At 36.7% G+C, this 26,348-nt stretch overlaps 1 protein-coding gene across 1 annotated transcript; it reads right to left on the bottom strand.

The window, feature by feature from the left end:
- Window positions 1–355: 355 nt before the first annotated feature.
- Window positions 356–25,318, bottom strand: mRpL40 (mitochondrial ribosomal protein L40). The gene is made up of 5 exons (XM_081730007.1): window positions 25,182–25,318; window positions 13,883–13,993; window positions 9,732–9,902; window positions 5,466–5,664; window positions 356–2,107 (listed from the first exon to the last, which is right to left on the bottom strand). The coding sequence occupies exons 1-5, from the start codon at window positions 25,187–25,189 to the stop codon at window positions 1,994–1,996; spliced, it is 603 nt and encodes a 200-aa protein (XP_081586133.1). The 5' UTR covers window positions 25,190–25,318; the 3' UTR covers window positions 356–1,993.
- Window positions 25,319–26,348: the final 1,030 nt, after the last annotated feature.

Genomic DNA, 26,348 nt, shown 5'->3' with positions numbered 1-26,348 from the left:
GTTTATGTGCAACAGGAATTTATTTCTACAAGGCACGTGACACTTAACCCTTTGTGTCCCAGTGGTTACGCCATGAAACCACTATTTTGGATGTTTCTTCTGTTTTCCGCTAGTTACACGGTGGAACCACGTTGCTGTACTGATTATTGCTGTCATTTGCTGTACAGAAATGCAACTAACTCTAACCTAAACCAAGAACAGAAGCCACGTACATAAATACAATAGTGAAAAATTATATTATTTTTTATATAGGAATATTCTCTTTAAGTATTATCTTAATCAGATATACACCAAAAATTCTTTTATCAGAATAATATTTTTATACATAATCCTTAAAGGGTTAAACGCAACTGAATCATGTATGTCCGCATTTATTCCAAAAAAGAAATACGTCTCTACTGCATATAAATCAATGTACTGAGAAATAAAGGCGGCGAAGGTACTTAACAACTTTAAACACATTCTTGACTATTGGAACACTAACCAATACACGCATTTACTCTTATATTCGCCCAGCAGGTAAAACTTATGAGCATGTTAACCAAAATACACAATCACAATGAAGTGACCAACATAGTAACGTCACTTTTGCTAGAGGTTCAAAAAATTGCGGCCATCCACTTTGCTTTAAAAGGACTTATTCTGACAACACTACGTAGGAAATTCAAATAATTTGGCTTCAAATAATGGTCTCAATTGGCCACAGAAAGTCTATATTTGTTTGGTTTCATTTCATTTCGATTACGGGTAAGAATACAAGGTATTTCAAAGAGAAGTGACTGGTCAAGTTTTTTTTTTTTTTTTTTTTTTTTTAACAAGACTGTATATATTGTAACTAGTAATTTATGTAATACAATATTTACATTGATCGGCATGTTGTATGTAGCTTCCTTACTTTATTTATAACGATTCTGCATATTAGAATGTGCACATATACAGGGCTAGCATAAATGATTCGTTTTGAAAGCTATATTTTCAAAAGTATTACATGTACACACATAAAGGATATATGAAAAGAAACACAAACTCATTAGGTTTATACACCCTCTACAAATGTTCAATATGTGTCCCTTTGATGACACGACACATGTCCAGGCGATACTCGAGCTCATTCCATACATTTTGTAGGATAGTCCTATCAGTTGTCTGCACTACAGCACTGATGCGTTCTTTGAGCTCGACTAAGGATTGCGGTAGTGGGGTACATAAACAAGGTCCTTAACGTACCCCTACAGGAGAAATCGCAGGGCGTTAAATCAGGAGATATGGGAGGCCAGGGGAACAAAGCTAGGTCATTCTCACCAATACACCCAATCCAGCGATGCCGAAGTTCATCGTTTGGGTAGCACGAACTGAGACGTGCCAATTTGGGGGGTACCCCGTCTCGTTGACATGTTGCCTTTGTTTACGCCCACTACAGTAATCCTCAGTCGAGCTCAAAGAACGCATCAGTGCTGCAGTGCAGACAATTGACAGGACTATGCTACAAACTGTATGGAATGAGCTCGAGTATCGTCTGAGCGTGTGTCGTATCACCAAAGGGGCACATATTTGTGAACATTTGTCGAGGATGTATAAACTTGGTGCGTTTTTGGTTCTTTTCATATATCTTTCATGTGTGTACATGTAATACTTTTGAAATTATAGCTTTTTTAAAACGAATGAATCATTTATGCTAACCCTGTATATTACAATAAGTTAAACTTAACATTTTCAATACTAATTATCATCACCTGGCATTACAAAAACAGAAAAAAAAAAACTGTATTCACATGTAAACACTTAGTACTGTTTCTTCCTTTCTTGCCTCTCTCCCTTGAAGCTTAGTAACTGCAAATCCTAATGCGTTCTACATTTTCTGATACAAACACATGTAAATACATAGAATGTTTACATTAAAACTCATCCAGTATTCTACACATTGTGAAACGAAATCAACGTTTCTACATCACTCAGTCTTAATTTTCTGTTCGTTTTCTTTCACTGACTACATCTAGTCCCACTTTTTACTTCTATCTATGTATTCTCCGTCCGGACTGTCGTAATCTTTAATAGGAGGAGTTCTTACAGGGCCCCGTCTGGAAAATGGTATTAACGCTGGATCAATCTGAAAAATTAATGGATCCTTATAATTATTGACACAACAAATTCGAAATATAAGAAAATGACTCTATTAGCCTTCCATTAACTATTTTCTAGCAACCGTTAAGAAAACAGAATATGATTTAAAAAGTAAATGAAAGAAAATAAAATTTGTTTTATTCAATACAGCCAAGACATCTGTTAACTGGAAGCTTCTTAACAATGATTACACACAAATCCTTCGTTTATACTGTATATTAATTAACATGCACTTCTTCGAATACCCTGTAACTTATAATCTAATTTTACTTTCTTTACACCATATAACTAACTAACTCTCTGATCTACGGAACCCGCCGCGTTCACAAAAGCTCTCCACTGACTTCTACCTTAGCCAACTGCTACGTTACTGTTGCCAGATCCAAAATACACATCAAAGGTATGTAACCAGATTTTATCAATGTTGCCAGAATCCAGATTTAAAGCCGGTTTATATTTATGAATAAAGAATGATTCTTTTTAATTTCTTTCTTTCTCTCTCTCTCTCTCTCTCTCTCTCTCTGAACCTATCACATTAACCTGTTTTATATTATGTGTATGTTGTTTCAGGTGAAGTGACAATCCCGACATACCCTCTTCTTGTGACTTTTTTGATTGTGTAGTGTGTTCTTTAATTTGGATGTTAATATAGGACCTATATAAGAAGAATTACACGCTGAACACGATAAATGCCTAACTTATTTAGTGGATCAACAAAATAACTTTTAAAGCTGGTAAGATGCTTTTCTAAACTTTTCGGAGGGATACTGGAAGCAGATATGTTATGGTTTGTAAGAATACATTGAATTTTTGTCGATAATTGTGGAAAATAAGGAATTCCTATTCAACCTTTTGCTTCTTTAGGAGTATTTTTTTTTTTTTTTTTTTTTTAAAGAAACTTACACTGATCTACGTGTTTGATTAAACCAGTTTTGTAAGGTACGCAATCCATAATTGTTTTTTTGTCCCGTTTTATAAAAAATCTTTGCCTTAGTACAAAGTTAATTTTTGCCTTTTTCAATTGCTTGGTATGTGTCTAGTTTATTGAATGGAATGCTGAGCATATAATTAAAATCGAATCTTTATATATTAAAAGCATATTTTGATTTAAGATACTAAACACCAAGGTCGGCTGAACTTAATACTATAAGGCTTAAAGATTAATTTTTTCTTTACGTGCTTAATGACATACGTTCTGTAACTTTTTACTCCTTCCCCCCCCCCCCCAATTTACCGTAAATTCTATAGAAACATGTCTTTTCCCCGCTAGTCCAGTACACTAATGTGCACTGAACAAGGGGTTTCTTTTATCTTTACCTCTCTTTTCACTTCCAATAAAGAACGTTTAAAAAAAAAAGCCGAAAAGAAAAAGTAAAGAAAAAATGTGTATGTTTTTAGTTAGGGAGGTTCATTTTCCACCCTGTGTTGAATAGTTCCTTTATCAATAAGCAGGGATGACATACAGCGTATACCCACCTAATATTTTTATTGCGCAATTCAGCTTTCTTGCTTTGTAATTCGGTTTACGCATTAATTTGTATGTGGTCAATGAACTGTTCTTTGCTCGTGTATCTCGCAAAGTCATGCTTGGTAATGCCTTTTGGTAAGTTACTCTACAAGTTTCTACAGGATGTTCTTTAGAGTATGCTCAGGCGAACTGTTGAGCTTGGAATTCCTTTGAAGCTTGTGTTTTGGTAAGTTTCCTGTTTTAGGCAGGAGAGTGCTTGGTCATGTCCTCGTGGACGTGAGGACATGTGTACTGGAAATCTTCAGGAGAAAGAGGACAAGCTGATTTTTTGTGATCTCTTATATTCCATGGTGACTTTTGGTCACATGTGGAAATATCGTCCGATGTTTCTATCTGACGTCACATACGAGTCAAGAACAAAATCATTGAACGCACTATCTTCAAGGTTCTATTGTGATTAGTGTTGGAACAGTACACTTTTCAGTAGAGAGTGGTATTCTTGGGTTTGGACAGTGGCGTAACTAAAGTCTTGGGGGTCCTCCCGCAGACAGCGTGGAGCGGGGACCCTTCTGTACGTCTCACTTCACGATTTGTGAGCCCCCTGATGGCTTGAAGCCCCACCGTAATGTGGGGTCTGCGGGGCCCTTATTTACGCCCCTGGGTTTGGACTTATCCGTATTGGGTGAGATAAAATCTTAGTTGCATTTTCCTCCTCCCTCATTACCTCTAAGTTGCTGCCACATTGTTATTTAGAAATGTGTTAAATTTCATTTATCCAATTCTGTCTTAAAATTCCTAATCCTCTAACTTAGCGTTATTATGTCTTTGTACTCTAGCTATCAGAGCAAGTGATGGAGTTGCCCCCGATCTTGCTGTTACATTATTTTTATTACTCCCAAGTCTTTTTCACAAATGAACATATAGTTAACCGTATACTCACTTTAAATCAGGGATGTAACGGAGGCTATAAGAGTAGGTATACGCAAGATTTTTTAAAGCAGTCTAGCGTATATATACCAAAACTTATAATAATATACCACTGGCAACAAGAGGTAGTAATATCAAGCTCTAAACAGCAGAGACATTCTTCTTCACGTGAATATGCCAACTGACGTCTTTCTCTGAACATGAAGGTTGTGCTACACGAGCTTTTGGAGAATGCGAGAATGCAGAGGCGCATTCGTCATCTTCGTATGGACTCAAACTACAACAAACAGCTAACATCAAATTCTGCGTCAAACTAGCTAAATCTGGAATGAAGATTTTTTTCGAATGATTTTTCGAAGACTTATGGTGTGAAGCAACGAGCCATGCGAAATGTTTGTATACATATTAGTGCAGCTTTACTGGTTGCATATCTTGAAGGAGATTGATCCTACACAGCCAAAGTTTAAATATTTTACCCCAGTCTCTTGCAGACTACTACCAAATTGAAATATAAACATTTTATTGCTTATACACGTAATCAAATAGAATATGATCATTGAAATACGACCTGAATCTCCGCATGATTTGCTACTTAAGAACTGTTTAATTATATTATAGAGATGTTCTCGGGATATCAGCCAGGTGAAGTCCGAAGATAGAACCGACGTTGACCAATCAGCGTCAAGCTATAAATCATCCAATCAGAGACACGGATTCTTAAGCCCCCCCCCCCTACCTCTCCTATATATAGTATACACGAACTGGTCTCACTATAATCGCCCTGAAGACGAGAACGATGTCAGTTCTTGAAACGTCGCCTCTATCGTTGGACTTCACCTGGCTGATATCCCGAGAATATTTCTATAACATTCGCCGCCAGGAAAGCTTCAATTTCTGTTTAATTATACTTTTGTGTTTTCTAGGGGGATATGGGAATCTTTGACCTTACCTGAAGAGCTTCAACGTACAGCTCCTCTGACTCTTTCCGGAGTTCTTCCAACGCCTTCTCCTGAGAAGAGATGATGCGGTCAATCATCTTCACTTCTTTCAGATGCTGCTGATAACGATAAGCGGACCATTCTTTCTCAAGACGTATCCTCGCTTCCTTCTCTTCCTCAGAAATAGGAGAAACTACTCTCGAACGTTCTCTGCAACAAAAATATGCATGATTTCATGTCCTTGTCAATTTTTTTTTTTCGAATAACCACCAACAATTCTTCGGTTTCAGTGACTAATCATATGAAACTGAAAGAGCCTATCCAGTTAAAATGATGTGAAGAGACTTTGAGGAAGACGGGTGAAATTCAGCTCAAATGTAGAAGAGATTATGTAGTTTTTATATTCCAAAAACAAATTGTCCTGAAATGGATGGAACACAGAAAAAGAATTAACATTAATGCCGATGGACGTATAGCACGTACGGTAAATATGGATAGAACATTATGAAAAGTCAAGTTGTTTGAGTAAAATCAATAATAATGATGAAGTACATACATCTTCTTCGAATTACCCAGGTCGCCCCACGCAGAGGTTACGTACTTGATATATCTCACATGTAGATTTGGAATCTCCAACTCCATTTAGCACGCAACGTGACTTTTGACCTGATCACGTGACACAGTCTGGTCTTTAGGCGAACTGGATAGGCCTTTACTTTTTTTTTTTTTTTTTTTTTTTTTTTAAATAATAATTTTAAATTTTCAGCATCTTCCGTAAATCAGAACTTTTGGTTAAAGTGACGGTTGACAGCCAAATAATTTATCTCTTGCAGAAAGAAGAAAAATTGAAAAGCGGTTAAACGAGTAATCCGAAGATGAAGATTACACGAATAAGCAAACAGTGAAGTTTTGAGAAATATTGTACAAAAATAACACTACACAGGTGACAACGATTATATAAATTAATGTGTTAAAATCCATACACTGACGTTTTCAGTTAGTAGTTCATAATGTCTAAAGAAAGTAATGAAAACCATGAGATGTGATTGAAATAGCTGTATGTTTATGTAAATAAATAAGCCGCTGATGAAGATGGTGGTTCCCACTGAAAATTTTGGCATTAACCCTAGAAACATCATCGGGAGAGGGATCTAATTTCACCTACACGTTCCAGCTTTCACTATTGGGACAACCTCTTGGCGTTCCAGGTGTTATTTTCCTATGTGGGTGCTGTAATAACAAGTGTTCATTTACTGTTAAAAGACTAGGGCATAGTTATTGTGCACGCGCGAGGAGAGCATTCATATTAGCGATAAAAAAAAAAAAAAAAATTGCATTGTGGAACATTTGAATTGAAAAAAAGGGAAATTTTGATGTTCTGAAAGGATTTTATGCTGCTTCAGGTTGGCAACACTGACCGGAGATAAAAGACAATGTTTTTTTTTTCTTTCTTTTCTCCGATCTCGATTTTGCTAATTGTTTATCGTCGAAACAAACACATGCTCCCTTAGGCCCGCTTCTACTGAAACAAAACTTCTTTTTCTTTCTTTCTTTTCTGTCAGTAAGGTGCTGTCACCTAAGGAGAAATAGTAGAACTAAACTCATGCCTTGCACCCACTAACAAATTTCAACAGCTCCAGGATTAATACCGACACTTAATAAGGGATACGTTTTCATAACATCTCAATGGATGTTACTCGTACGCAAAGGGTTAAGTGTTTCCTAAGAGCTCTTGATTTTTTTTAAATATTGTTCGCAGGGCCGGATTTAGCATTTTGGCGCCCCTAGGCCCAATAATTTTTTCCGCCCCCTAGTCTGGTTAAAGTTACTTTCCTAAAAACCTTTATTAAATAATTATATCAGACCTATATGTTAATTGCTTAAACACCACTCCACGATGCAATTTTATCATTGCAAGTTTTTTGAGGAATTTACTTGGTTCTGGGCTCAACAAAATATCGTTAATGTATTAACAAAAGATTAGTGAATAACTTTGGTTTTGTTCAATTTAGCCATTTGGGCAAATAAATAAAAAAAACTGTAGTAATAAATAAATAAATAAATAAATAAATAAAAAAAGAGCCAGTTCTCCCCTGTTTGAGATCAATGTTGTAACGAAGTTGATGCATAATATTGAAAAATAGTTTAACTTTACCAACAATTATTTGTTCCAATGAACTTCAAAATCAGAATGCTTTATTAGCCTGATCTTTTTTAATCAATCAAAAAATATGTTAAGTTATGGCTATTTATTTTTATTTCTAGATATTTTAAATTTTTTTTTCTCTCGGCCGTGCGCCCCCTGGGAGCTTGCGCCCATAGGCCCGGGCCTACCGGGCCTATTGGGAAATCCGGCCCTGATTGTTCGTTTGCATGTAATGTTTGCCTTTGGCTGTTTTATTTCATATATATATTATTTTTTAAATAAGTCATTGACCCCCCATTTACTAGGTGTAACCCATTTTATATTAATGAAAAGAGGGAACAATCGGATCTTTTACACACCACATTCTCTGTAAGTGCTAATTCAATTATATACAAAGATGGTTTAATTATCATTGAATTCGTATCTACAGAGGATTTGGTGTAAAAAAAAAAAAAAAAAAAAAAATCCTCCTTTCATTAATATATAATAATAATAATAATACAATAGTCAAAGGTGTTCTGAATATGGACATTGGATTGTCCAAGCACGACAGTTAGGTACAGGCTATGCGATCTAAGTGAAAGAGCACCGACTTCCAGAGTGAGAAAGTTATGGCTGATCTGGAAAGCGGATTGGGTTGCGAAATGGCTAACGCATCGGAACGGCACGGCACGTCGAAGATCCCTGCTTCAAGTCCCGGTTCAGTGATCTACTTTTTGTATATCAGGTGTAATTCATCTTTGTTTTCACCAAAATTTCTTTTTATTACAACACCTACATTAGATTTTCTAGAAAGTGTTACTTCTGACTTTTATTATTGAAACACTGAAGCTTACAAGAGCGTGGACGTAAATGCATACTTACACCGCCAAGACACAACTAAAGTTAAGATTGTAACATAACACATGCCCGTGCATTATAACGTAAATAGTGTTATATATCTAACCATTTATGATAAATGTACAACAGAACTACTTCAAAGGTTTCTGTTATTAGTTTAGTTTAAAATGTTAACTTAAATTCAACAGATATAATGTAAGAAAAAAAAAAAAAAAGAAAGAAAGAAAAGAAAAAAAAAGAAAGAAAATTTGACCCATCCCTTGATACTAAACTTATCAGATGCGAGCTTGGATAATTCTAGCGTTAATAAATATTTAGACACAGTCATGGGTTTAATTTAATAGTTATAATCATGTGTCAGTTTAGTTTCTTCAGTAGTTACGCCCGTTGGAAATTACAGTTAAAAAAAAATGTCATTATCAGGACTTTTCTTTTTTGTATGTACCGTAATTTTCTAATACTTGCAAGATACTAATCGTCGAGATGTTTTTTAGTGTTAGAAACAGTTTCAATGATTTGTGGAAGCACGGTTGCTTAACACCACAGCGCTGACACGTCCATAATTTATTTTAACAGTAGTAAATGTAGCACTTACTTGGTTGAATACCATCAAAATAAAAATTAAACTTCACTGTGGTAAGCGTGAAGTTTTTAATTTATAGTTTGTAAGTGTTTCTTTCATATGTCATTTTTTTAAATTACAATGTAGTGGTTATTTAGTTTTCTGTCCAACATTAGTGATTTTTTTTTTTTAAAGTCGGTGATAACACGTAATTCGTTTTCCTCGAAGTCCCGAGACTAATTAGAGACAGCTTAAAGAATCGAACCCGGAACTTACCGATGATATTTTGTTCCTCTTTTTCCTTTCTTTGTTAATAGTTTTGTGAACAAACCTTCTCGGTAAGTGGGAGAATACTTGATTTCACGGACTGATTTAGTGCACCGAACCTTGGACAACAGATTGATATAACTTCCGTAAGTGGGTTTGAATCTCGGAACGCATCGTAGGTAACGTTATATCTATTATAAATACGGCCCTCCCCCTAATCGAATAAGGACAACCCAGAATCGAACCTTGGACTATTATAATAATGGCAAACTCGCAAGGACAGATGGAAAGCGAATCCGTGAAGGCTATAATTACATGATTCTGCTTTAACTAAAGTGTTCTTTTCGTACATTACACAGTTCTTTCGTATTAGTTCATTCAATCAAATGGATTGGTTGATTTAAGTATTTTTTTTTTCTAACTCATACTTTATGAAAGATACAAAATACGTAGAATACTTACTCCTTCTGATCAATTAGGCAAAGAGGAATTTCTAGCTCCTCGATTGGCTTCAGCTGCCGTTCATTCCTCTCCAGTCTTCTTATCTGTTTCTCCAATCTCTTTTTCTTTCGTTCTTCTCTGTGTTTTATAATGGCTGGATCCAATCTTTTCTTCTTCTTCAATGGTTCCGCGCTACACAGAAAAGAAAAAAAAAATATAGTGTCAACTGTACCGTACCAATTAATAAGGCACGAAGGAAAAGTAAAATGAAAAGCTTAAAAAAAAAAGAAAAAGTGTGACGACATTTGAAAAGTTGTATCATTGATATGTGTTAGGGGTATGAGGCTTCAGTAATACTTTAGGGTGGAAAGTATTTTAGTATTAGAACTGTACTAGAAAAAGCGAGAGAGAGAGAAGAAGAACTGAGAATGGTTGCTCTGTACTTATGAAAATATCAAGTTAGTTGTTTATGGAATTTAGAGAGATATGACGTTAGTTGCTGTTATTTCGGAGCTTGTTGCAGAATAATGTTGTAAAATGATAAACAGAGTTAGGTGAGAGAAAAGAGATATAATTAGTCAAGAGATGTGATGGTGTTCAGAGAATATGTTATTGTAGAAGTGTGAAATAAAGGGTATTGTGAAAAGTACATATTATTGTATATGAGCAGTGAACAGGAATGTCAGAAGCTTTAAAGAAGTTTGTAGAGTTCTATTTGAGGCAAGAGTTTACCTGAACAGATTCTATTAGAAATAGCTTAACAATATGTAAGTTATTATTTTCATATGAAAATTTCCAGTAGTATACCTAAGAGCAGGAGCATCATTTACGGAGAGAAGGGGAAAAAATTGTCCTTCCCCCCTGAACTAGGAAAATATTTGCGTTTTAATAAATTGTATAGTGATAAACAATAATGTTTCCCCTTCCCAATGTTCATTTGGAAAAATTTTTGAACTCGCCCTTTTCATCCTGAACGCAATGAATCGTCTGAAAAAGGTATACATACTGCTTTTTGTTTTGAAAACAGAATAGGATCATTATTGAAGAGTAACCAAACATATATCTGTGAACAGTGTTTCTCATTATGTTGACTATAGTATGCAAACATCACCCATATTTCATAGGAGAATTTTTACGTTGGTAAATGTGCTGGACGTTAATGTAGGCCGATTTTTCGGTTACTTACGGTGCAAAGATCAGCGAAACTTTTGTTAAAATTACGAGGGGGCATCGTAAAGTTTTAATCATCACCAGGAAGTTATTAAGATAAGATGATGAAATTTTGTCAGTGTTTGTTTGGTTCTTGTGTGCATGATGTTAAGGAAATTACCCTCTAATGATTGTTATTTTTTTTACAGGTGTGTGCCAAAAGTGACCAAAGTACAAGAAGAATAAGATTGCTTTTCAGAAGCAAGCACGGAGTGACCTTTCCCAACAGATGTGGACGCTGTTAGAAGAGGATGAAGAGGACTTCTTCAGACGTCTGGTAACCATGAATGAAACTTGGATACATTAGTATGATCCGGAGACCAAAACCATGAGCATGCAGTAGAAGCATGAAGATTCCCCCCTCCCAAAAAGGCGAAGGTGCAAAAATGAGGGGGGACGGTCATGCTGTCCGTTTATTATTATTATTATTATTATTCTCATGGGGGTAATCCTCATAGATTAAAACCGTCACTTGCAAAAGGACAAACCGTCACTGGGAAATACTACAGCAATCTCCTGGACAAATTGCTCTGAAAACGTGCGGCATGCTCTCGAAAGGCGTTCTTCTCCTAGCCGACAATGCACCAGCTCCTTCATCTCAAGTTGCTGTCGACAAACCAAGGGTGTGTGGCTTCCAGGTATTGCAGCATCCGCCTTATTCTCCACACCTCGCACCCAGTAACTTCTTGTTCCCCAAATGAAGAATCGGTTGCGTGGTCGCTATTTTGACAACACAGATGACGTCATTCATAAGGTGGAGGAGTGGTTTAAAGCACAATGTGCAGGATTCTACCATAGTGAAGTATTCGTAAAGTGAAGGAACGCTGGGATAAATGTGTAAATCTGGGTGGTGACTACATAGAGTGGGGTTAATAACTACAAATTACAACAATCTCTGTATCCTGATTTTTTTAACTATGATAAAACTTTATGATACCCCCTCTTATTATCGAAAATTCCCCTTGTAATGTGTCCAGATCACTTGCTAGAGCAGTTCTCATGTTTCTGATAGGAATGGAAATCAGCAATAAGAGACAAACATGTCCTATCTTGCTTCGACAAGTATTTACTTGCGACCAGAATAGTAGTTTGGATTCCACTTCACCCAGTAGAGCTGATACAGAACGAAAATACAGATCAATCAATGACAATACCATTCCTGTAACTATGCACCACACATTAACTACAAGATATGGCTAACTAATGTGTTTATCTCAGTTCTCCTCCTCGGCTATTTTAACTACGAAAATTTGACTTACAAATAAAATTTACCCCGTAACTTCTTTATTCTACAGATTATGACGGATATTCAGCGATTATTGGCTCTTTGGGTCTCTTACGGGAAGACTCTACGTTAACACAGCAACAGAAAATCTTTCTTTTCTTCCTTTCCTATAAGGGCAGTGGATTACTGGCACCATATTGGCCGGAAAGTACGAACAGTATGGAGCACAACTATGAGAACGCTATTCTAAAATTCTTGTTATATACTAAACATGCCTCATACAAGTTACTTTTATGCACAGTTATTTGCTAAGTGGACTGTAATATATTTAATTACAGCACATGAAAGATAGAGATATTTGCTAAAGGTGCAACATCGCAATTTACTATACGCAAATTTAAGTTGGATCCTTTGGTATTTTCTCCGCGCCTGCTCATAGTTGCACACTTTTGTGTGTGGAGGGGAAAAGGGATGCAAAGGATTAACATTCATATGGTTTACGTGTAAGACCCTCAAAAGAGAAATGAAATATAGGTTTTCATGATTATTTTTCCATCCATCCATCCATATATATCGGGTGTTCCAAAAATGGCATCCACGGACTTCAGAGTACTATTCTACAAGTTAAAATAAAGCGAAAAAAGTATATGTAACTGCATACCTTTCGGGTCCTCGTCTAGAGACGCGAACTGCACTACGTGGCAACGTCGCAGATTAACCCACAAATCCCCAGAGTATCACAGGTGTCACATTGATTTCCTGTTGACCCTATATTCAAACATTTTACACAAATACTTATTGTACTTTATAAGCCGCACATAAATCTTTGTAACAAGCTTTGTTTCGTTCCTTTTCTTCAGGTTTCAGCAATTTTATTCAAATTTTCTTGTCAGTAGCTGCATGTGGCTCATAGAGTTCTCGAGAGACTTTCAGCTTCCGGATATATTTTATTTATTCCTATGACAAGTAAGTATTTAACTCCCTAATAATTTATTTTTCCTGTATCTAAAAGGATCAATAAATACTCTGGTAAAATAGTAATTGTTCATGTACTAAATTAAAGTTGTAAATTACATCTGTTCCTCCCTGAGTCACAAGTGTCACTTTGGGTTTCCAATCCAATCAAAAACATTTTTTTTTGGACATAACTGTTATCTAAGACCCTCATTTAGTGAACCGTGAAAGTTTTGTTCAAAAATTCTTACTTGAACAATGTTTGGGTTTTGGTAGGTTAAGAACCACAGAGAAGATATACCAATTCATCAAATAGTTACATCGATTCTTTCGAGATGATAGTTAAGTCGATAGACATTGACACTAGCACCACCTATTGGCGTAAAAATCGATGTGACTGCTTGATAGATTCGTAGAGCAATACTAATGGTTCCAAGTTAATCTGTAACGTTGCCACACAGTGAAATTTTGATTTCCCATAACGGCTGATGGAGGCTCCGGTGGGTATACCATTATATAGCATTTTCGCTTTATTTCGACCTGATGAATAGCGCTCTGTTGTCCGTGGACGCCACTTTTAGAGCACACGATATATATATATAACAGGATATACAAAATAAAAAGATCTATTCAGACAATAACTGGAAAATCTTTAAAAATTCATGAGTACGCAAACCTTTAAGCTCTTAACAGAAGAACCTTTCAAAATATTATACTTGGAAGTAAATTATCATGTTGTTATAAAAATATATCATTAAAACAGACCGAGATAAAAATAACTTACAATAAGCAGGCCGTCCATCGGAAGAGCAGCGGAGAAGCACTGGTGGATATACTCTTCGTGTGTGACGCTGTTGATGAAGCCAACAAACTCTGTTGGACTACACGGATTAAGCTGTAAAACAAAAGTATTTCATAATTAAAGACATCTATCACTCAAACAATAACTAAAATCAAGAAAGAAAAAAAAAAGGAAAACAATAAAAGTGGCTTGTCTGAATAGTATTTTGGTTTAACTGAATTACATAAAGTTGAAGAGTCATAATTTTGAATCACGCTCGACTCTAGCCATAGGAGCTAAATACACGGTTCTGATTGGTTGGAATTATCCGTTTCTCGCCACGTAGCATACATATAAAACAAATCAAACGCCAGATGCTGTCGGTCCTCATAGCCGACCACGCTAACGGGCGGGCCAGTAATGAAAATTGCTTTTGACGTGGACTCGAACCCGGACCAAGGAAAGTTTTTTTTTAGTAATTTTCATGACACTTATTTGCCCTTCTACGTAATATATTATGAATAAATTGTGCTTTTTCCACCATTTACCTAGAGATTTCTGATAGCCCTTATAAACAATGACGTTATAAACCAACAGGAGAATAAGAATTGGGGCCCTCGTGAAATGAAATCTTTGAGTTTTACGTCCCACGGTTATGCCGGTTAGGCTAAAGGAGACGGTGGTGATGAGTAATGAATGAAATGGTGGAATGAAGAATGTGGAACGAAACGGAAGAACCACGAGCAAAAACCCCACACGGTGTTTGTTCACCACTAAGTTCACTTGGCGGGGGCTGGCATCGAACCCGGGACCCCAAGCACCAGAGGTGAACGCTCTACCACTGAGCCACCGCGGCCCTCGTGAAGCAAGGAGTTCTAGTGGATAGTGGGGAGATAGAGAGGGGAGGTACCGGAGGCACCACAAGGGGAAAAGACTTTGCACACACAACTTTATTGATAAAAAAAAGATTTACTTACGTTACGACACATAGCTGAGCGAGCGTTAGTGAGCGAAGGGGACTAGAAGACCCGCAGGGCCCATTTTATTCCACCTTTGCCCAAAGGATAATACGTGACATTAAGTCACACTCGGGTGGTGCCACTTCGATGTAAATCTAACCTCATTCGCTTCCTTGTGACCCAACTTAAAAACAGTTGGCTAGGGTAGCGAGCGAAAAAAATATATGCGGATCCAGTAGCGCGTGAAAAAAATTATATGTGGATCCAAATAACTCTATCCATCACGACTATGCAACTCACTTAAGGAATAATTAATACAATGTAAATGTTTCGACAACTTAATGTTATCTTCATCAGACACTAACTGAAAGAGATATCTTCAGAGCATAGAAGTATATACAAAAAAGTGAAAGTTCTAAGATTCATTATTTGTATAGGAAGCCATCTGAATCTATTCTCCTCGTGCCCCATCTGCCGGCCACCTCCCCTGACTTAATTACCCTTCTACCTGTGTTTATCATTTCCAAACATCCGGAGTCCACCTGTTGTTTATAATTGACCAATTGCCTTAAAAACTTTCTGTTAGACCTTCCTTGATGCCTGTTGGATATAATTTAAAAGTCCACAAAACTATACTAAATACAACTGATTATAAACATAACAACATAAAATAAATAAATATATACATATATATATATATATATATATATATATATATATATATATATATATATATATCGAAATTTTAGGAATAGAAAAAAAAAATAAAAAATTGCGATCTTGGCCAATAATTAGTTTTTGGATCAGGGGCCACGAAATTTTTGAACGGCTCCCAAATCGAGTTTTCGTATTTTTTACGGAATAAGCATATCATACTGAGTTAAGTGATAGTTTGGATTGGCTACACTATATGTAGTTCTCCAGATATATGGCGTACAACAAAATTTTTGATTGAAATATATTGGATCTTTTGATGCTTTTTTGGATCAGAGGTCACAAAATTTTTGAACGGTTCCTAAATCGAGTTTTCATTTTTTTTTTTTTTTTTTTTTTTTTTTTTTTTTTTTTTTTTTTTTACGGAATAAGCACATCATACTGAGTTAAGTGAGAGTTTGGGTTTGGCTACACTATATATAGATCTCCAGATATAAGGCCAACAAGACAATTTTTAACAGAAATATAATGGATGTTTTGATCCAAAAATGTAACAATATATAAAACTATATATAAATTAAATATATGGATATAAATTACATGTAAATCTGGCTAGTCTTGCTCATGTCCTTGGATGTGTTCCAATAATTTATCCCATAGCTCATGTGCTGTCCACTTGTCCAGTTCATTAATTTGTCACTTTTTTTTTCTTTAGTCTTTGTGCTTCCTTCTATTTCCTTATTATTGGTCTATTCTCCCTTTGTAGCTTCTGTACACCTCAGTCTCTATCATGCCCCGTTTCATTAACATGTTTGTATATGGCGCTGTTTTCTCTCTTAAGTTTCACATCATCCCTAATAATAGGGGGTATTGTGTAATCCCGTGTGAATTTCTTGTTAAAATTGAAGTAAAACTTGATTTTTATTCTTTCGGTGATGCTTTGAAATTCTGACACGGTTGCCATGTTTTTCGTTCATCTGAATCCAATATGGCGGCTATCCAAGATGGCCGCCTTCGCGAACGCAAAGCGCTGTTTTTAAAAGCCTATATCTCCCAAACTAATTGATCAATCTTCATGCAACAAACACCAAACGACGTAGAAAATAATACATTTTTAAAAATTGACAAGAATTATTACTTTTCAATGCAAATAATAACGTGAGAAATTTATTTCAAATTTTGCACATTTTACGATGTGTTTTCTTTATATATTTTTTAAATAACAAGTAAACGGCAAATAATTGAGAACAACGGCTGTATACCTTTTAAAAGTTATCAATTGTCTTTAAATTGTCATGTATATCATTCAGTTTGGTTAAGAAACAACGAAATTATAACAAATTAATATTTCCTTGTTTTGCTTGATTTTCCCATATGAATAGAGGGGGCTAAGAATATTAAAATAACCAAAGAGTTACTTCGCTGAAATCTTTCCAGTTGGATGTGTTGATATTATGATACGATGAAAGAGGAATTGAAGTGGTCCCAGTCTGAAAGCTTCTTGTTTTATGATGAATGAGTAGCGGAAGCCCAATGGTTAATGGTGTATCAGCTTGTTGTCGGAAATTACTATCGTCATGTTTTGGATGATAGTTAATTTGACAATCAGATCTACAGCTAGTGACAACCAATTGGCATAAGTTGTTTACGGTTTTACTAACTTCTTCAGCTCGTCGTGTTGTCTGAATCTCTGACTTACAGCCATGTATCAGCCAACGCATGAACTAACTATTGGAGGATTGGCGGAGAGCTATACCCGTCAAAAGATCCATCAAATTTCCAGTGTTCACTGGCAAGGATTTCGTCACAAATTATTTGCGATGCTTTGAGTACTGCAGTTGCGTCAGCATGAGAACTGTTTTCGAAGCTATGAACGGCCTTTTCAATCGTCTTGGAAGTGCAGAGATTCTCAGAAGCGTTCATTTGTGATGGAGGACAAAGTTCACATTTGGTAACTTCTGTATTTGTGATTTCATATGACGCTTATAGTTGCCATCAACTATCCTTTCACTTTTCTCATAGAGAAGATTAAGATAAGTTTTATTGACATCCCGCATACTTACTATAGTATCTTTATCCCGATAAAATGTGCATTGCAAGATTTTTAGTAATTCGATGTCAGCCAAAACGTCTGCCGAAGATGTTAACAATCCAGTTTCATGTGGTTCTGATAAAGATTTTCTTCTTTCAGCATACAGTCCGCGCTACTCCACTTTCCGCACCACCACGTAGAGTAGGAAACTCTGTGGGTGAATCAGTAAATTAATAATTCGCAGCGGGTATGAGAATTTACTGCTAGTGTACAGGAATAAACACATGAACATTTGGGAAAGAAAGTTTAATAACAATATCACATGTGGAAGCCTATCTACTATAGTGACAAAGTACTGAAGTTAGCCGTAGTGTATCAATCTGTGTAAGTGCTGAATTAGTGTCGGCCAAAGTAACACGTATACTATCATTAGTGACCTGGAAACGTTCACATCGTGTGTTATATCTATGTTCGAAAACGTTAACTGAATTGTGCTCGTTATATCCTAAGAGGCTGCAGTTCCGAACATCAAGAAGACGACATAGTAGCAGTGAGTTGTGTTTTCCCCACATCCTGACAGTAGTATATAACAGTTTCTGTTTTACACGTGTTAGCAAATAGTGAAATTACGTATAAATGTTGCACAACAGTATTACAGTGAGTATGACAACATTTTTAAGAAACAAAGAGGCTATCTTATAAAAGTAATTGAACGAGTTATAAGAGCTCTTTGATATGATTTGATGCATACCTATAGATTATAATGTGACAGTTTATGCCTACTTTGTAAGTTGCTTGTGTAATTTTTCATGTCTTTTGCTGATTCAGAATTTTAATACAGCATACACATTATTAAGCCACACAGCATACTCGTCACTACGAATGATTCTCTAGTATGTAATTTGTGTGATTCAAAATTCGTAGTAGTGACATACATAATATTCTTACATGGTGATTGCATCTAGCCTATCGCGGTTCCAGGTCCTTTTTTAAGGATCGTTGGAAATTTGTTTGTTACACCGTGTTCGTTTCCGGAAAACACGAAGAGCCTCAATAGACGATCTCAATCTATTTCTTCTATTCTCGTCTCCATATGGTGGCTTCCCATACAAACCACAAATCTTAGTACTTTTACTTTTAGTATACACTTCTATGCTCTGAAGATCTCTCTTTCAGTTAGTGTCTGATGAAGGTAACGCTAAGTTGTTGAAACCGTTATACTGTATTTTAGTTCTAATAAATAAAGTGTACATACTCTAGTCAGAAGTGTTAATTATTCTTTCCATGAAAGTTAGACCGGAATTGTTTCTTTAATTACTACTACATTGATGGTAAATGCTAGTCCTTGAACTACATATTATGTAGTGGCACGGAAATACAATAGTATCTTCAATAGTGGAAGGGTATTAAATTTTTGATATTTATGTAGTCAATTGTTCCTACGTCTGTACCTTAACTCGGTTTTCCTTACGAAGAACGAGCATTGAACACTGCTCAGCTATATAACAGAACCAGACGTTTGCTAGGTTTCTCTAATTAGTGTAATTTTTAAAACAGAGTAAGGACCGATCACAAAAATTAAGACTGTGTGGAGGTTCTCGGAAAGGACTAAGTACTGTAGTAATTAGCGCATTGGCACGGTAACCCGGAAACCTTGATTCGATTCTCGGTCCGGTAGCATCTTTTCAGTTACATAATATATTAACAGTTGAAAAATTCAGTTTCCAGTTGGTATTATAACTCTAGTAATTCGTTGAAAGTACCCTGAAAATAAAGAAAGAAAAGCCGAAAGTCTTGCGAGTAGGAGGTGAAGAGAAATTATGTACAGTGGTAAGCTAAACTTAAAAAAATGAAATGAAATCTTTGAGTTTTACGTCTCACGATTATGCCGGTTAGGCTAAAGGAGACGGTGATAATGAGTAATGAATGAAATGGTGGAATGAAGAAAGTGGGAGGAAACGGGAGTACCCCGAGAAAACCCACGCACACGTTGTTTGTCCACCACAAAGTTCACTTGGCGGGGGCTGGGATCGATCCCGGGAACCCACGCACCAGAGGTGAACGCTCTATCACTGAGCCACCGCGGCCCCCAAGCTAAACTTAAGAACGAGATAGGTAAAGTAACATAAAATTGTGTAGTCGATAGAAATGAACGAAAGCTCGGCACTATGTTGCCAGAGGTCTCCACACGTGCACACGAAGCAAAACGTTGCATAGTGTGACGTAGCAAAACTGAATAGGTCTGTTTCCCCAACACAAAGCAATTGAATAAAAGCAATGAGACCGTGCTTGTCAGTCAGAGAACTTTTAAGGTAGACTGTGTGGATCTGGATGCTACTCACAACAGGTGCCAGGGGAAAATATTTGGATGACTTTACACGGGGAAAAATAATCAGGAAACTGGAAGATGGACGCAGTGTGACGAGCGTAGCCCAGAAGTTTGGTATTGCCCACAGCATTGTTTCAGGTGCATGACAAGCATTCTGAATCATAGGCAATGCTGCGCAAAGAAGAGCTGGTGGTCTACCATGATCAACTATAGCAGCGGATGACAGCAACATTGAAAAACAAGCACGAAGGAAAAAAATGTTTAAACAGTGGTGCAATTGCAGACACATCTAAGAACATTGTACGTCGCCCAATCTCAACCTCCATAGTGGCACGACGAATTGATGGTGGTCTGTATGCTCGATGGCAATTGCGTTGTATTTCGTTGACAAGTTCACATCGGCGGGTACCAAGAACATCACGACTGGACTGAGGAAAAGTGGGGTCACGTTCTCCTCTCCGATGAAAGCAGAATCAGTTTGAGTAGTGATTCTGAACGTACACTCATGTGGTGGGAGGTGCAAATACCCAATGAACCCAAAAACATTGTTGAACATGGCTGATTTGGTGGGAAAGCATAATGTTGCATGGGCATATGAACCTCCCTAATTCTGCCCAGTACACTCAGAGGCAGGGTGACCAGATTCTGACAAATAAAAAGTAGGACACAGATATAATAGTATATGATAATTTACTTTGTCGGCAATACGCATGTGGTTTATTACTAGAGTGAAACTTCGTGTGGGGCTAAAGACTTTTTTTTTTAATTGATTTTTGGAGCGTGGAATTATTTTAAGCAATGAGAAAAATTTATACCGGCACGAGAGAACTTCTACTTAACTTGGTTAGCATCACTGTCGTAAGTTGAAAAAGGAACCTTTGCTACCTTACCGATATTCCAACAAGCCTTTCTCAGTAAAAACAATGTATTGCAAAAACAATGGTTTGTTGATTGTTCTCCCTCCCGAATCTTTTGAGAAGTGTTAAAAAACACAGAGGTTCTTCATCCAGGAAAAGAGTACCTATGATTCAAAATGTGAATAAAGAATGAAGCATTAAAATATTGCAAACAAGTTAACTCAGAATATTTCTCGATTTTCTACGCGTTCCGCAACACACAGGACAGCTCTTTGGAAAGCAGTATTGCCCTGCGAAAATCAGTACGTCTGGTCACTTTACTCACAGGTTATTGCGTTACGGTATTCCTTTTCGACGTGCAACTTTCCAGAGATCTAATCAGCTCCAACTCTATATGCATGATAATACATGATCGGATCTAATAGCGCATGTGGCGGAGCTCTTGGAACAAAGGTTATAGGTGAAAGGACTGGCATGCCTGTTCCCCGACTTGAGACTCATCAAGCACTTTTGGGATGCTATGGACAAAGATCTTGCAGCTCGTCCAGATACATCAAGGGACATTTAAAAGTTGTTAACAGCGCTTGTGGAGTAATAGATACCACAACAACTCATTACAAACTTAGCGAACAGTATGGGAGCACGTTGCAGAGTATTTATCATGCTATCCGTGGTAATCACACATTCTTTTACGAACATTTCACTTCTTCCGTAATGCCAGGAAGGTGGAAGGGGTATCATGAGTTATAGTGATTTCGTGTAAGTTATTGCCTCTATATAAAAATGCCCAACCGTGGGAAGTGAAATATTTGTTTTTCGGGCACATTTTACGTTATAGCTATGTTGTCACTTTCTCTGTAAAACGATTTCATACATAAAGCAAAGAAATGATAGCTCTGGATACTTTTAAACTGTTCTTATAAGTTACTGCGTTTTTTTCTTTCTTTCTTTTTAATTTAAGAAACAGATTTCCCATACACTGTCACTAACGTAACTCAAGTATGTAACTTAGTATTCAGACAGAAAATGCGTCGGGTTGCATTCCAATCTCGTATCTAACCAAGACTCAAACCTTATGCTGAAAAAAAAAAGTTTGGTTTTTTAGCTTTCGCCGCGCAACGGCATCTCGATCACATCACAATTTCGATCGATTAAAAAAAAAAAAAAAAGCGTTTTAGTGATACTTTATTTCTTTAATAGGGAGTTCAACAGAATCATATATCGGTACAACAGTCTGTATTTTGGGGTAAGTTATTAAAGCAAGAAGTGCATAAAATCTACCACTAGAAAGCTTCTCTCTCTCTCTCTTGGTTGATACATCGAGTAGGGAGAACACAAAAAATAGTGAGCATGTATATCTTACTTCTTTATGGAGTAAGGATAACACTTAGTAAAGTGCTAGTGTAATTTTGGCGCACAACACTTTGGAATATTTACAGGTAAAATTCAATACTTTGCAGGTAAATGCATTTTTATAAGGAACAAATTTCTGCAGGCGACAGAATTAAATACAAAGTAATACAGCTGTATTTTAGGTTTACAAGTGTAGGGTTATTAGTGTAAAATCATTACAAATGCTTTACAACGGATGAAATAAGTGCGTGTATATGAAAAATAACTATTAGATCCTATTTTCCACCTGTGGTATACTTTTACACGGTGTACAGAACTTATATTTTATGTTTACAAGTGTAACGCTGCTAGTATAAAACCATGGCAAGTGCTATTGAAACTCGTGTCACTGACACAACCCACTTTTTTCACCACCCTCAATTACGCGCACACCCATCATCGCTGACGCGCCTGCTCCCTTCGGACGCATCCCCGCGCGAGCTCACCAGATTTTCCCTGCTCTGACACGGTTAAATAGTATATTTGTGCTTTGCTATTTAGTGGCCACCCAAAACAGGTTGGTTTGTGGTTTTTGTACTGTAGTTCTTATGCCACACACCCGAAAGCTGTATTTATATGCAAATCGTAAAAGAATTGTTAATTTCCAACAATTACTTCTGGTGGCCCCCTTGAGGTATTTTTATATCGCCCAGCGGAAAACTTTTAGGAGATAATAAAAAGGATATTAGAGACAATAATGATTTTTCAACAATTCATCCTAGTGGTGCGTCAACAGTAAACCAGTACGCTTGCTAATAACAGGTTTATTAAACCATATAATTAAGCATCTTTCTATTTTTCCTCTTCAAAACGATGAAAATCCTTCTATTTTTCCTGAAAGATCTGGCATTCCTAATTGGGATTGAAATATTTGTAAACTTTACAGGAAGAATACGGTATATTAATTTGATAAAACACCGGATTAAATAATGAAAATATGTAGGACATCTACCCCTGACGTGCGCAGCTACGGGAAAACAAGAAAAGGAATTTGGGAGGCGTTAATCACGGGATCCTTCATAAGAAAATCATTATGCAGAGTATGCTAAGGTGACGGCAACAATACATTTCTGCTAGGTGTAATTACAAGTCCTTGAAATTACATAAATCTAAAGTTTTGCACACTTTAGCAGTTTTTACAATACCTCCAGAACGTTTGAGAGGTGAAATGGCATTACTCGAGCAGAAGGTTCTACCAAATTTCGACACACTTCTTACATTTTCAGGTTAGCTTAGAGCTTCGTATTTCGTTTAGCAGAGCATGCGCTAAATGAGGATCTGCAGTACTACTCACAGATTGACTTCAGGAGAGCTTAGGAGCTCAGCTTAAATACAGTGTGGACGTATGGCATAAAAACTACAGTGCATAAAATACGAACCAACTTGTGCTAGGTGACCACTAAAAAGCACGAATGCCATCTAACCGAGAAGGGCAGGAGCGCAAAAGGGGGGACAGTGCTAGCGAGGCGGTACGTCCGTAGAGAGCAGGCGTGTCAGGAACGGGGATTATACGCATACACGAGGAGTTGCACAGCTTTGTGGAAGATATTAAGTGTCATCCAAAAAAAAAAAAAAAGTACCAAATTGCATCACATTAGATTTGATTAGATTAGGTTTGGTTAGATATTCTTCTTTCTGTAGTTCAAATTCGCTTCTACACTTACGACAAACTGTTCGCCTATTTAGTAGACCATGCCTTTCACACAATTTTAATAACTGACACTCCTTTTTTACAATTCGATAAAACTCAAATACGATATGCTACAATCTTGTCATTTACGCACCATTTCCACACTTCCTTTCCCATAAATCATAACAAGTGTACCTCTTCGTCTAATAGTCCCTTCTGCCTCTCTATATAGTGCCGCTTACAACATCAAAAGCAACTCACAACAACAAGTATTTTCTTAACTTTAACTATTCCCCTCACTTTACTTTCACTCACTCTTCCTCACAAACCAAAATAAATTCTCCAATTCATCTGGTAAATTTCCCAAAACCGATACAGCAGTTAACCTGATACTAAAATCGTAAACGATAATTGAACTGACAGACAACGTGTACAAGTTTCAAACATCTGAAAGAAAATTTTAATTCAAGCCCGAATCGACCGTCAATTCGTGCCAGCTCTCTACCGTCGCCCTCATGGAAGCGCACCAGCTTCGCTATGACAGAATGAATAAGAATTTATGCTTGAGGTAACCACCTGGTCAGTGTTCTAGAACACTGGTTTGCATTGCATTCATTGAGTTGTAATAAAGAAAGAAATCAACCTAGCTAATAACCCACCTTCACTCGCTATCGCTCCCTCGGCATTACTAAGCGATTCGAGTATTGAGCTTTGATAAGGAAAAGAATGAATTTAGTTACTGACCCACTTTCACCTATGTGTGCGGACCAGCATTCTAGAACCGTCGGGACCATCTGGCACGGGTAGGAGTGTGGTTATCATACTTGTCGTTTTTGTATGTTTGCAGGCATGTTATAAATTTTGTCCTGTCCCATATTCAGGTAAACATATTCATGATATACTCATTTCTTTCATGAGGAATTTCACTCTTACAATCATAGAAACTATTCCTAAGGGCAGAAATTCCACTGCATAGTGTTGATTTATTTTAGGAGGGCTTACCTGTTGTAATAAAAACAGCATAATGATAAGCATAAAAATATAGTGCAAAAAATACTAACCACCTTCTACTAGGCTGCGATTAAAAAGGGAGAATTCTACCTAACCAATCAGGAAGGAATGCACCAAGCAGCGAGCCTGGTACAGTGTCCGTAAGCAACAAGCGCGTGAGCGGTGATTCGTATTAGGATAAATGCAAATACCGAAAAAAAAAAGCCTCGTATACCGTAAAAACACACGCTTTGCGTGTAGGAAGGTACTAAAAGCAAGCTTAATGAAAACGACGGTACACGTGCAATGAATTGCATATGAACCCTTGTTGTAAATCTGTAATAACGATAAATACAAGGTGTTTACCAAACGGTTGTGAGTAGCACTTTCACCTTCTCTTTTCCTATATTATCATTTCAATATTACTTTCAACCAGGTAGAAAATAAATTAATTCTCACCTAAACATAATGCTGTATTTTTCACTGCTACTTTGTGCTTCTCAACAGTAAAATACGTTTTATTAAGCATAAAGCCGACCACTTTAACTACAATCACGCTTATCGCGTTAGTCTTGTTTTGATTTCAGGGACCAGTGTTGCCAGACCGATCAGCTGGGAAAGCAGAAGATTTGAAGATAAAAAACAGGAGAAAGCAGTAGACACATAAAGTAGGGATGGCCTTTTTCGAAAAATATGTTTTTCAATTTTCGAAAATTTCATTTATCGTTTTTACGTTTTTCGCTTTTTCGAAAATTTTTTTGTTTTTCCGAAAAAAAATTGGTTTTCGTTTTTCGTAAAAATTGCGTTTTTCGTTTTTTCGAAAAAAAATATTTTTCGTTTTATCGAAAAAATTTCGTTTTCCGTTTTCCGATGATTTTTCGTTTCTCGATAAGTTTTCGGGATTCCTGGAATGCTAATGTGGGAGGAAATGGGAGAACCCCGGGGAAACACAAGGACACGATGTTGTCTGCCACGAACTTACTTGACCTGGGATGAAATGCACAAGAGGTAAGCGTTCTAACAGCTCCGTGCCCCCTTGGATTTGGATTTAATGAAAGGATAGTTTATAATGCCTACTATTGACGAAACTCATCCAATCACGACCAAAATTAGTATGGTTATGGACTGCGATGCATTTACTACACACATTAAATATTATGGTGTTTGGGACTTTGGTTCCAGGGTTATTGCTAATCAAATTTGTGTTTTAAATTAGTGATATCAATAAATTTCGCTAAGACGCATTTGATTAAAGTCAAATGACCTTGAAGAAAGTTGGTAGGATCGTAAATATTGACGAGCTTGGTATGCATGGAAGCTCAGTATAAAATAGTATGGTGTACAGACTTTTTGTTCCTGAGTTATTAGCTATCAATGTTAGGTTTGAAATCAGTGAAATCAAGAAATTTCATTAAAGGGCGAAAGATGGAACTCATCCAATTTTTACCAAACTTGGCAAGGTGGTAGATCTTGACGAGCTTAGTAACTATAAAGGTAACCAAGAAAGATCTGTCGCTTTTTCACCCAACACCTTCAAACATCGGTATGTAACCTAAGACATACCTGAAGATCAAAAAAAGTCTCCATCAGCTTCGACGACCTGCCAACGTTTTGGTAGGCCATGTA

Source organism: Thermobia domestica, chromosome 11 (genome assembly GCF_964235325.1).
Source record: "Thermobia domestica chromosome 11, izTheDome1.hap1.1, whole genome shotgun sequence".
Lineage (NCBI taxonomy): Eukaryota > Metazoa > Arthropoda > Insecta > Zygentoma > Lepismatidae > Thermobia > Thermobia domestica.
This window is presented reverse-complemented; position numbering and strand designations above follow the sequence as displayed.